This window comes from Doryrhamphus excisus, linkage group LG9 (genome assembly GCF_037039965.1).
Source record: "Doryrhamphus excisus strain RoL-2023G ecotype Guam linkage group LG9, RoL_Dexc_Guam_v1.1, whole genome shotgun sequence".
NCBI lineage: Eukaryota > Metazoa > Chordata > Actinopteri > Syngnathiformes > Syngnathidae > Doryrhamphus > Doryrhamphus excisus.
The window spans coordinates 15925697-15939379 of record NC_136365.1 but is presented as its reverse complement, the minus strand read 5'-3'; the positions used below and the strand labels follow the sequence as shown (position 1 = coordinate 15939379).

The 13683-nt window shown below is 41.1% G+C and overlaps 1 protein-coding gene across 2 annotated transcripts in view; it reads right to left on the bottom strand.

Moving 5' to 3' along the window:
- plppr2b (phospholipid phosphatase related 2b) overlaps window positions 1–13683 on the bottom strand; it is a 59805-nt gene that overhangs the window by 6063 nt on the left and 40059 nt on the right. The window contains exons 4-7 of one of the 2 annotated variants that reach the window (XM_058091595.2): window positions 2456–2576; window positions 712–962; window positions 325–501; window positions 107–246 (exon numbers count right to left, since the gene is read on the bottom strand). In XM_058091595.2, coding sequence (XP_057947578.2) covers window positions 107–246; window positions 325–501; window positions 712–962; window positions 2456–2576 — 689 coding nt within the window. Of the gene's footprint in view, window positions 1–90; window positions 247–324; window positions 502–711; window positions 963–2455; window positions 2577–13683 lie in introns of both variants that reach the window. The other variant, XM_058091596.2, reaches the window with a different exon arrangement.

The following is a 13683-nucleotide window of genomic DNA, read 5'->3' as shown; positions in this document are numbered from 1 at the left end:
GTTATATATGTATACTATTTACGAACACTACAGTCCTTATGTCTTCTACATTTATGTACATTTCTCATTTTTCTTCACCCCACCCCTTACCTGATGGCCACTTAACTTTTCGAGTGGACTCTCAACACGAGGCAGACTCAGCAGAGGAATACCGGCTGGGGTCTCCAACGGCTGCGTAGTTGGAGGCGAAGGGGGCCTCTGCCCCACCGTTTTTGCCGGACGGAAGTTATTAATGACACAAGACACCTTCGCGAGTAAAAAAACGACACAAAGTCACTAAAAGTCGTTAACTCGTTAAACCTCATCCATGTAGTCCCTTCTCACCAAAAAGGCAGCAATGGCTCCGCCAGTGACAAACCCAGCCAGGACGTCACTCCAGTGGTTCCTGTGCTCCGTCACCCTGACCACCCCCACCAGCACGGCCAGGGACAGCAGCACCAGGCACAATGTCGGCTTGGTCAGACGGGTCCCTTTGGTACGGAACACCAGGGTCACGTACATCTGAAGCACAATAAGATGAGGAAATTGAACATCCTGATGCATGCAGTCCTTGAGTAAGCCACAAGTGGGGGCCCTACGCAGTCATATGAAGGTGAGAGGCAACACAATTTTCCACTTGGATTTTTATCTGATAAAATTTCACTTTATGCTTTTTGTCATGCTAATAATGAGAAGACAATATCATGTGTCCTTCAACATTGATCTTCTTACCACGGTGTAGATGGCTGAGTAAAAGCTGAGTGCCGCGTCTTTGGATGGGAAGGATTTACGGGCGGACGCCACCATGTAAGGGTTTCCTGTGCAGGCCCGCTGCTCGGTGATGTACTGTAGTGAGGACTGGCACCCCAGAGCTGTGTAGTTGGGCTTGCAGGCAGTCAGGAAATGGGGTGTCTGGTTTCCTGTTACCACTTGGCCCGCGTTGGCAAAGATGGTAGTTGTGAAGAGACCAAAGGAGTAGACGCCTGTGTGTGACATCATGATATAGGTGGGGATTAGAATTGGGATTAGATGGTACATGCTACGAGTGGTTAGCACGCAGGCCTCACAGCTAGGAGACCCGAGTTCAATTCCACCCTCGGCCATCTCTGTGTGGATTTTGCATGTTCTCCCCGTGGATGCTGGGTATGAATGTGAGTGTGAATGGTTGTTTGTCTATATGTACCCTGTGATTGGCTGGCGACCAGTCCAGGGTGCACCCCACCTCTCGCCCGAAGACAGCTGGGATAGGCTCCAGCACCCCTGCGACCCTCATGAGGATAAGCGGTAGAGAATGAATGAATGAATGAATATATTAATATGGCTGCACGGCCGACGAGTGGTTACCGTGCAGACCTCACAGCTTGGAGACCCAGGTTCAGTCCCACTCTCGGCCATCTATGTGTGGATTTTGCATGTTCTCCCTGTGGATGCGTGGGTTCTTTCCGGGTACTCCGGTTTCCTCCCACATTCCAAAAACATGCTAGGTTAATTGGCAACTCCAAATTGTCCATAGGTATGAATGTGAGTGTGAATGGTTGTTTGTCTATATGTGCCCTGTGATTGGCTGGCACCAAGCCTCTCGCCCGAAGACAGCTGGGATAGGCTCCAGCACCCCTGCAACCCTTGTGAGGATAAGTACATAGAAAATGAATGAATGAATGAGGAAAAAAATGCAATTTCACAAAAATAAACTTATAATGTTATGACAATAATGTCATTTTTGTAGCATAGCGTTATAGAGTAATATATATAAAGAAACAAATACATTATTTTAAAAAAGCAATTATTAAGAAACAAAACAAAATAAAGTTGCAATTTTGGAAGAATTAGATTGGAGGAGAAGATATAAGTCAAGTTATTATGGGAATAAAGTCAGAATATTACAAAAAGATAATTTACTTATTGACGTTGATAAAAAAAAATTCTTAGCACATCCACTTGTGGCGCTTGCATCCGTTCATTTTTCAGTGTTTTTCCCTCAGAGGAAAAAGTTTGACAGCTGGGATAGGCTCCAGCACCCCCGCGACCCTCGTGAGGATCAAGTTATTATGGGAATAAAGTCAGAATATTACAAAAAGATAATTTACTTATTGATGTTGATAAAGAAAAACTTCTTAGCAAATATACTTGTGGCGCTTGCATCCGTTCATTTTTCAGTGTTTTTTTCTCAGAGGAAAAAGTTTGACAGCTGGGATAGGCTCCAGCACCCATTGAATGAATGAATGCTATGATTTTGCCACTGAATCTACTGTACATTAGCATACACATCATTTTCCCCGATGACCAAGTAAATTCCATTATCATAATGGATCTCATTCAAGTGTGCAAGTATGCCTCATAAAGTGTCAAAGTGTATAAATAAAAAAAAACACTGGCCACAAACATAAAAGTAGTCCGATGCCCCAAATTAAAGCTACAGCTTTTTCCAGCTTAGTCCTCAGACTGCATGACTTTTAACAAAAGAGCTCCGACTGACCCAGAAAGCGTACGATCCTCCGGAGAAGAGGGTTGAAATAGCAGCAGTCTGCGGTCACGATGGTCTTCTCCTGAGCTCCTTCAGACTTGACAAAGAAACCGGTCACTTCTCCAATCAGAATCTGGTACACAAGACCCAAAAGGAAGCAAGAAGAAATAGCAAAAAAAAACATTTAGTTAATCAGATGGGAAATACTAAGTGTGTGTTTAAGCGCTGGTCAGCCACAATGAATAGTCAGTTAAATGTAGTGCAAGGCAAAATTATTCATGAGAGTTCCTCCCTTCTGCCTTGCGGCGTTTTTATGTTGTCTTGGCCTGCCTGCTTTTGGTTTCCACTCGCCATTTGGCCGCTTTTGGAAAGCCACATGCACAAACATTCAGTTACATCTTCGTTTAAGTATGTCAACGTTCTAGCAGGGCGGCACAGCGGTCGAGTGGTTAGCACGTAGACCTCACAGCTAGGAGACCAGGGTTCAATTCCACCCTTGGCCATCTCTGTGTGGAGTTTGCATGTTCTCCCCGTGCATGCGTGGGTTTTCTCCGGGTACTCCGGTTTCCTCCCACATTCCAAAAACATGCTAGGTTAATTGGCGACTCCAAATTGTCCATAGGTATGAATGTGAGTGTGAATGGTTGTTTGTCTATACCAGGGGTCGGCAACCTTTACAATCAAAAGAGCCATTTTACCTCCTGGCTCACTAAAGAAAAATAGACTGGAGCCGCAAAACATAATTTAAAAACAGCAGAGACGTGCTCGAGTGTTTAGCGCGCAGACCTCACAGCTAGGAGACCAGGGTTCAATTCCACGCTCGGCCATCTCTGTGTGGAGTTTGCATGTTCTCCCCGTGCATGCGTGGGTTTTCTCCGGGTACTCCGGTTTCCTCCCACATTCCAAAAACATGCTAGGTTAATTGGCCACTCCAAATTGTCCATAGGTATGAATGTGAGTGTGAATGGTTGTTTGTCTATATGTGCCCTGTGATTGGCTGGCCACCAGTCCAGGGTGTACCCCGCCTCTCACCCGAAGACAGCTGGGATAGGCTCCAGATTTGGAGGGAATTTTGGGGTATCAAAGTAGTTCAGAGTTGATCAAGTAGTCTTGGTCTCACAGAAAGTCTGGATTTTTTTTCAAAGATGCGTATTTTCCCCATTCGGGTGTTAAAAAAAATACTTGAGCATTGTGACGGGAGCCACAACAAAGAGGCTGAAGAGCCACATGCGGCTCTGGAGCCGTGGGTTGCTGACCCCCGGTCTATACTATGTGCCCTGTGACAGGGCACAGGCTGGCCACCAGTTCAGGGTGTACCCTGTGTCATGTCTTTGGATCAAAGACATTAATAATTAATAAGTTTCACAAGTTAAAATTAAAGTAATAAATAGCTAAAAGTTCTAATAAATATTGTTAAAAAGGCTAAGGTTAAAAAGTTTACAGAGTGAGACATCTTCTCTAGAAGGTATCGTTTGGGGTCACTAGAGAGTGCTCTCGCGTATAGACAAGCTTTGTCGTTTTTCTCTCGGTGAAAAGCAGGCTGACCTCACGGCAGAAGCGAAACGAGGAACCTCATAAACACGCTGAAAGTTGCTCTAAAGGCTTGTTTATTGGGAAATTATCATCTTTGTAGCTATATTGGTGTATAAAGCACTTACATAGATGCATCTGCTTTTTTGTTTGAACTGTTTTGTAAAGTTCGCTAGCTTCATGCTACTGCTAGCTTACATTTGCAGTTAGTGTACGTGTGTTAGCTAACTGTTAGCTGATGTGTGTTTAGCCTGCAACATGAGCAGTATTGGAATTTCATTTTATAGGTATGAATGTGAGTGTGAATGGTTGTTTGTCTATATGTGCCCTGTGATTGGCTGGCGACCAGTCCAGGGTGTACCCCGCCTCTCGCCCGATGACAGCTGGGATAGGCTCCAGCACCCCCCGCGACACTCGTGAGGAAAAAGCGGTAGAAAATGAATGAATGAATGAACTTTCTAGCATTCCCGCACACACTGGAACATAGGACTGCTGACAGAAGTACTGATATTGTCGATGTAGGTTAGAAGCGCATACAAAATGCATGGTTCACATGGCCTGGAGTGGTATTGACGTCGTGCATGCACCGCACATTTACGGGAGCTCACTGTGCACCGGTGAGACTGACTGATGGATGCTGCCACTGGTGTTGGAGAATGAGAGTCGCTAATGGACGCTCCACTGAGAAATATGGGGGGGGGGTTCAGCATAAATGAGGTCTCTGGAGTAGCACTGCTAGCTTGTGTAGTGCTTGGGTCATTGGGTATGGGGTGGTTCATTTAAAGCCATAATGGATACAGTATGTGGTGGTTAGTGTTGATATTCAGCCTTGCATTACACACACATATTTTACATAAAGGAAACCTCATCACGCCATCAAATAAACGTCTGAATAGTAACAGGAGGATACACAGTTAATTATGTCGCAAACTAGTGGAAGAACAATTAATTGTTCTGCCTGTCACCATATGTCAGATGAACAAATATTCTACACCAGGGGTCTCAAACACGCGGCCCGCGGCCCAAATGTGGCCGCAGGATACTAGTTTGAGGCCCCCGCCTTGATATGAAAGTTTAATGTTAGTGCGGCCCGCGCAAGTTTGATATGGATGCTGTATGGTATCATGTACCCAGAAAAAATTATTACGTTTGATTAATGTGCATGTTAAAGGTTAAATAACTGTTAATAGTTATCCTCCTTATCCGTGTGGAAGTGGTAAGGTTTTGGCTATTATATATTTAAGTTTAAAGGAAATAACTTGAAGGCTACCGTTTAGGTCGCTAGCTCTCTAGTTTGCGAGTTAGCATGTGTCTCAAGACCCTGCAGTTGCGCAATATGTTGTAAATAAAAAGAGTATAAATGTGACTATAGTCGTGTTTTGTCATGTCTACAGGGCTCTAATAATGCTTTGTTCATTTTAATCTGAAAAAAATAATTTGTCTACCCACCAACTATATGTGGTTTCTTAAGTTTTTATTATTTGCCGTTTTATTATTATTATTATATTTATTTATTACTGATTGATTGATTTTCTTTATTCTTGATTTGTTTATTTATTTTTCATCTTATTTTGTGTAGAGAAATAAAAAGTAAGATATTTGAGAACAGTGGAATGTTTTATCAGAGCTTTTCTTGTAGAAAATTGGAACAAAAGCGAAGTTTTTAAAAAATTTTTGTTTTTAATGAATGCCTTTTTTTGTTCTTTTTTGTAAAACCTGATGTGGCCCAGTTTCACCCAGACTCGAGCTCCAGTGGCCCCCAAGTAAATTGAGTTTGAGACCCCTTTTCTAGATGCTCACCAAAGTAGACGGATGCGACACTTGAGTGAGATTCATATCAGATTCATAAATGAAAAAGATGAAAATATTAGCTGGAAACCTCATATTACAAATATACAACATAAAGAGGCCAGAAATATTTCAGTATTGAACAAAGCAAAACTTGTTCTCAATCAGAAATCACTCCACACTCTTTATTGCTCTCTGGTTCTACCATATCTTACTTATTGTGTGGAAATATGGGCTAATAACTATAAAAGCAATCTTCACTTGCTAAATGTACTGCAAAAAAGGTCAGTAAGGATAATTCATAAAGCCGCCTACAGAGAACATACTAACTCCTTATTTCTAAAATCACAAATACTTAAACTTGCTGATATAGTTCATCTTCAAACAGCTAAAATAATGCATAAGGCTAAAAATAACCAATTACCTAAAAACGTCATCCAATACTTCTCTACAAGAGAGGAGAAATATGATCTCAGGGAAGAAGTACATTTGAAACACTTATATGCTAGGACTACGTTAAAAAGCCATAGCATTTCAGTATGTGGAATCAAACTATGGAATGGATTGAGTAAGGAAGTCAAACAATGCACAACGATGAGCCAATTCAAGAAACAATACAAGCAGTTGATGTTTGCTAAATACAAGGATGAAGAGTCTTGAACCAGTCATGATGTGCTATATATATCACTATATTGACACTTACTATGGTACCCATTATGTCATTGGATGCTCATATCACCTCGTACGTGACAAAAAATAAAAAAAAACTTAAACTATGTGAGGAAAGCAGGAAGTGAACAAATGTAACAGTTAGTGATTGTAAAAGTACCAGATGGAGGGGTAGGATTTAATAAGCTTTGCTTCTTCCTACTCCTTTTGGACATGTGGAACTGTGAACTGATTATGTGATGCATTCAATTGTAATCTGATGCATGTTCAAATGAAATAAAACCATTACCATTACCATATTCATAAAGACAAGAACTGATATAAGGTACTTTTGGGAAGGAAGGAAGTATGTCTGTCTGCTTTGAAAATGCTGCTGCATTTTTTTCCTGTTTCAGTAGCTGAACTTTTGCTATGAGCAAGACAGATTTAGATGTCCTATCACATAAATATCACCACCGCATGCCATAATCTATTTATTGCAACAACCCATATTACATCTGTTTGTTTCATGCATTCTGCTGCCATCCAGGGAAATCCCTCGCTTGTTGGAAACGTCTAACGCTGTTTGAAGGGTGCAAACTTGCAATTATTACAATATTATTACACGTTTCACTAATAATAAACAAGCTGTAAAACAGCTGCTGTACATCCAAAATGTTGCTGCTGGAGTCAGGGAGCGGCCTCCTGCGGGTGCCCGGAGTCAGGATTGCGTTTTGGTTTAAAATCTGGAGCAGTCTTCCAGACGATGGAAGATTAATTATGACTTTTATGTTTTATGGAGGCTGCATGGCGAACGGGTGGTTAAGCGATCAGGCCTCACAGCTAGGAGACCGGGATTCAATTCCACCCCTGGCCATCTCTGTGTGGAGTTTGCATGTTCTCCCCGTGCATGCGTGGGTTTTTTCCGGGTACTCTGGTTTCCTCCCACATTCCAAAAACATGCTAGGTTGATTCTTCAAATTGTCCATAGGTATGAATGTGAGTGTGAATGGTTGTTTGTCTATATGTGCCCTGTGATTGGCTGGCGACTAGTCCAGGCTGTACCCCGCCTCTCGCCCGAAGACAGCTGGGATAGGCTCCAGCACCCCCGCGACCCTCGTGAGGATAAGCGGTGAATGAATGAATGTTTTATGGAGTCTGCATGGTGTGGGAGTGGTTAAGCGCACGGGGCTCACAGCTAGGAGACCCGAGTTCAATTCCACCCTCCAAATTGTCCATAGGTATGAATGTGAGTGTGAATGGTTGTTTGTTTATATGTGCCCTGTGATTGGCTGGCGACCAGTTCAGGGTGTACCCTGTGTCATGTCTTTGGATCAAATACATTAATAATTCATAAGTTTCACAAGTTAGTTAAAATGAAAGTAATAAATAGCTAAAAGTTCTAATAAATATTGTTAAAAAGGCTAAGGTTAAAAAGTTTACAGAGTGAGACATCTTCTCTAGAAGGTATCGTTTGGGGTCACTAGAGAGTGCTCTCGCGTATAGACAAGCTTTGTCGTTTTTCTCTCGGTGAAAAGCAGACTGACCTCACGGCAGAAGCGAAACGGGGAACCTCATAAACACGCTGAAAGTTGCTCTAAACGCTTGTTTATTGGGAAATTATCGTCTTTGGAGGTATATTGGTGTATAAAGCACTTACATAGACGCATCTGCTTTTTTGTTTGTACTGTTTTGTAAAGTTCGCTAGCTTCATGCTACTGCTAGCTTGCATTTGCAGTTAGTGTACGTGTGTTAGCTAACTGTTAGCTAATGTGTGTTTAGCCTGCAACATGAGCAGTATTGGAATTTTATTTTATTTTTTCTGTATGTTTCAGTTACTACTTATTTTGACAAGAAAGCTTCATAAAGCAAGAAAAACAAGCCTTGTATGCAGAGTTTTCTTCATTGGTTTGCTGGCTGTCTAGCAGCATACAGACACGTGTTGTGAGGAGAGCACACCCTGCTTCACCTGAAGGCAGCTGTGATAGGCTCCAGCATGCTCACGGTAAGCGTTAATAAATGAATGATTGATTTATGGAATGATTCTACAGAATTATTTTAGAATGACCTCACACTCTAACCTTCCCTCACCTGTGAACAAAACCTTGAGATACTTGAACCTCCTCCACCTGGGACGGGACCTCCTATCCAGAGGGTACAATCCACTCTTTTTCTGAATTGGAGGTGCTGAGTCTCCTTCCAGAATCTTCACAACTCAGCTGCAAAACGCTCCAGTAAACTCTGAAGGTCACAGTCCAATGAGGCCATCAGGATCACATCGTGGGAATAACAGATACGTGATCCTAAAGCCCCCCAAACTGGACCCCTTTGACGCCTTTGCTGCACTTAGGAATTCTTCAAAAATTATGAACAGAATAGGTGACAAAGTGCAACCTTGACGGAGGCAAACGTTCATCGGAAACTTGCTCAACTTACTGCTGGCAGTGCGAGTATAAGGTTTGTCTATTCCGAGTTGTAGTAGTATACATTTACAGCAGTACTTGGGAAGCTGAGAGTAGTTATCATTATGGACAAGTATGCCTTAAGGGTTAATGAAGCCATAATCACTGTAGGCGGTGGGTGACTGGATAATCCTGAGTATAATCCCGATGTCTAATCTTCAATGCCCACCGTTTCTCCAGCAACTCCTGGAGGAAGTGTGTGTCTACTTGGTACACAATGGAGAATAAGATGGCCTGGAATAAAAAATAAGCCCTAGGTGCCATACGGGCAGTACTTTGCACGACTCTACTGCATTGATGGGTGATGTCGTATGGAGACAGCTGTGGGAATATAAGAACTAAAGTCCGGCTCGATGGCCATTTGTGTGTCATAGCTTATGTTTTCTTGGCCCGCATACAATGGTATGAAGTATGATTAGGCCATGCAATAAAAATAAATTGTAATTGAATGAAAAACAGCCAATATTATCGGGCCGATAATTATCGGTACCAATAATTTTCATCCCGATATCCCATATATAGTATTTGTTGTTATTTAATGACATTTCTATTTATTTAAAGGTATGACCATTTTTACATCGCATTTTACCAGAACAGGCTGCACGGTCAACGAGCGGTTAGCGCACAGGCCTCACAGCTAGGAGACCCGAGTTCAATTCCACCCTTGGCCATCTCTGTGTGGCGTTTGTATGTTCTCACCTTGCATGCGTGGGTTTTCTCCGGGTACTCCGATTTCCTCCCACATTATTGACCGATTATGTCCTTGTATGGTCATATCACCTTGTACTTTGGTACGTGACAAAAAAAAAATATTAGGAAAGCAGGAAGTGAACAAATGTAACAGTTACTGATTGTAAAAGTACCAGATGAAGGGGTAGGATTTAATAAGCTTTGCTTCTTCCTACTCTTTTTGGACATGTGGAACTGTGAACTGATTATGTGATGCATTCAATTGTAATCTGATGCATGTTCAAATGAAATAAAACCATTACCATTACCATTCCAAAAACATGCTAGGTTAATTGGCGACTCCAAATTGTCCATAGGTATGAATGTGAGTGTGAATGGTTGTTTGTCTATATGTGCCCTGTGATTGGCTGGCGACCAGTCCAGGGTGTACCCCGCCTCTCGCTTGAAGACAGCTGGGATAGGCTCCAGCACGCCCGCAACCCCCATGATGATAAGCGGTAGAAAATGAATAAAAAAGTAATCCTAATAGCAATAATTTTTGCCATCATAACATATTTCTTTACCTAAATTGTCTATCATTAAAAAAGTGAAGAACATCAAAGTGGAACCTGCATCCTTTAAATATATTCTAGACGGGGCTCAGTGGAAAAGTTTGGCCACCCCTGAAGTTGTGAATAATAGAAATGACTGACACCAGCTATCTTCTCCTCCCAAAGAGATCATAAGGACCCCCTTGCTCTGAATCCATATAGTAAGACTTTTCAACATGTAGGAAGCCTTAAAGCGTCTGGAAGCTTTGAAAGTGTCACGCATACAGAGATGAAGTGAAGTTGCGAGGATGTCTGAGAGAATAAGAAGTGTAGAGAGCGGCAAGAGAACAGGATTGTACCGACGACAAGTTGCTGTTGAGTTGCTCCTAATTGGCTCGCTTTCATTCCGTAGTCTTTGTGACAAGGTGACAGTCAGATGTGCGATGATCTTTTTCTCCTTGATGAAAAGTGACACCAAAAGCATGTGGGTGGACGCTGCCTTTGTAGTATGTGTGCATGTGCAAGCACTGCCTGACAGGAAACCACCAATGGGAATGAAAAGGACGCTGACAATGATTATTTAAAAAAAATACACGTTTTTGGAGTTAATAAACAGAATTAGTGGGTAAAAGAGCAAGAAAACGCATCTGGCAACATTAAATAGTGGAGGATCTCCATGAATTTACATATTTTTACGACAATACATCATATATTTTATCATCGTTTTTGTGAAAATGTATTTATGTTATTATTATTTTATTATTATTATTATCTATAATTTTAATTTGTGCTTAAGTTAAAGTGGGGTGGTGTTGTATAGCAATAATTCATTGAGCTGAGCTTGTGAAACAAGCACATAAATTGATGTCTGTAAGTCATGTGCAATTATAATTATATGATACCTGTGTATATTGAGAAATGCCATATTTTAGACAGTTTGTTTTATTATTATTTTGTTTTATTAATTGGGACACAAATTGTGGAGACTATACTGTGTCATCCACTGACTAACTAAAAACATGTATACCATTTTCAGTCTTTTTTAATATATTTGTGCTCCCTCACTATTAGCTAATTAATAATAATAGAATAATAATAATTTTTTTAATATATACTAATAATATGGCCATGTAGTCAAAAATATCGAACGATTACCTTCACACTGCATGGAGTCAACCTGAAATAAGTTCTCCTCCCATTCTGTGTGGAAGTGGTAAGTTTTTGGCTTCTTACTCTGTCCTTCTCCAACTTTTTTTGAAAGAAATTTGAGGCTAACTAACTTGAAGTCATAGCAACCTTGAAGTTTTGTGTAGTGTGGCCGTCAACACGCTGGTATCAGAACCCGTTGTTGATACTAAAACAGATCGTCTCCATCCCTAATGTGGTCTTGAGTGTTGCTACAACAACATATGTAAAGCTGGGCTTTTGCATAATACTAATGTATACTTTTAGCCAAGTCACAAAATGTAACAAGAATGCTAACACAGTATATAGTGGTTGTGTTTATAGTACACATCTCTTCAGGGATGAGTCATAAACGAATATTATGTACCCCATTAGATTTCCAATTACTGTAATGAGTGCCTTTACAAGGAATATTCATGCTATCCATGAGCTAATGAGTTCCATACACATCAGGTCGTAGAACAACAACATGTGTCTCATAAAACAGGAACAAGTCATGCAGAGGTAACTGGCCGTTTGATGTCACAACAATATTATAAAAAGCAACACGGGCTCCAGGGGGAGTGTGGAAGTGTGTAATTTTCGGTTTGATAAGCTCCCATCACTTGCATCTGGGGGCTTTGTTGTGTGAGACCACTAACGGTGAATTATATCTGTCATGGCATTAAATGCATCATCTACGTGATTGTGGGTGTAGAATACTTTCTCCAAAATGATACGTAAGATCTTTTTGGGGAAAAGAAACCTTTCTTGAAGGGCCTTTGTTGAGACCCTATGACATGGGTCTCAAACTCAATTTACTTGGGGGCCACTGGAGCTCGGGTCTGGGTGAGACTGGGCCGCATCAGGTTTTCCAAAAAAAACCCCTGCATTTATTAAAAACTAAAAAATTTAAAAATTTGGTTCCAATTTTCTACAAAAAAAACTCTGATAAAACATTCCACTGTTCTCAAATATCTTACTTTTTATTTTCCTACACAAAATAAGATGAAAAATAAATAAACAAATCAAGAATAAAGAAAATCAATCAGTAATAAATAAATATAATAATAATAATAAAACGGCAAATAATAAAAACTTAAGAAACCACATATAGTTGGTGGGTAGACAAATTATTTTTTTCAGATTAAAATTAACAAAGCATTATTAGAGCCCTGTAGACATGACAAAACACGACTATAGTCACATTTATACTTTTTTTATTTACAACATATTGCGCAACTGCAGGGTCCTGAGACACTAAACTAGAGAGCTAGCGACCTAAACGGTAGCCTTCAAGTTATTTCCTTTAAACTTAAATAGCCAAAAACTTACCACTTCCACACGGATAGGGAGGATAACTATTAACAGTTATTTAACCTTTAACATGAACATTAATCAAACGTAATAATTTTTTCTGGGTACATGATACCATACAGCATCCATGTCAAACTTGCGCGGGCCGCACTAACATTAAACTTTCATATCAAGGCGGGGGCCTCAAACTAGTGTCCTGCGGGCCACATTTGGCCCACGGGCCACGTGTTTGGGACCTTTTTCTTGAAGGGCCTTTGTTGATACCCTATGACATACTATATGTGGACATTACAAGCCCAGTACACACACACACACACACACACACACACACACACACAAGGATGTAGACAGTCTTCTCGCACACCAACGATGGTAACCATGACAATTTAGCTACAGCTCCATTATCATCACCCACATCCTCTTCATCCATCTCCTGTCTCGCCCTGCTTTTAGTCACTATGCCTGGGCAGCTTTCCCGAGTCTTTGTCAGGAAGAAAAACTAGGCTACCGGAAAAAGTGAATGTAATTATTTTACTGTTTATTTCTGTTTCTCGCTCTCTTTAAAAAGAAAAAAAAACTCCTCCCCACTGTCAGAAGAAGGGGAAGATTAGCTCAATATGAAACATGACCCCATTCCTTTTCGGCTTGGTTCCTCTTCTCCTTTACTTCCTATGTGATGGGTCTGTTTTCATCAAGGATTTTGTGTTGGTCCCCATGTGGGAACGGCTAATCTTGCAATACTAGGAGAGAACTGAAGGATTAGAGACTCTCATGTATGAGCTGAAATGTTTCTTACAGACAGACCATCAAGAGCTGGTCAGGCGTATCGTCATGGGGCAACATGGCCGCCTGTCTGCATCGCTTTACGTGATTGAAAGGGTAAAGCCATGCTTATCCTTCATTATCCCACTGCTCTTTTTTTATTCACTGCTCCGTCTTATAGACAAAACTGCTGACATCATGATCTGTACGATGTGTTCCATAGATCGTTCCATAGAGTGATGATTTAGTTCAAGACCATCCCAAATCAATCAAGACCATCTCTAGCAAATAAGTGTCAGAGGTCCCGCAATTTTATATTGAAAGTGTGTTGTTCAAATCTAGCTTGATG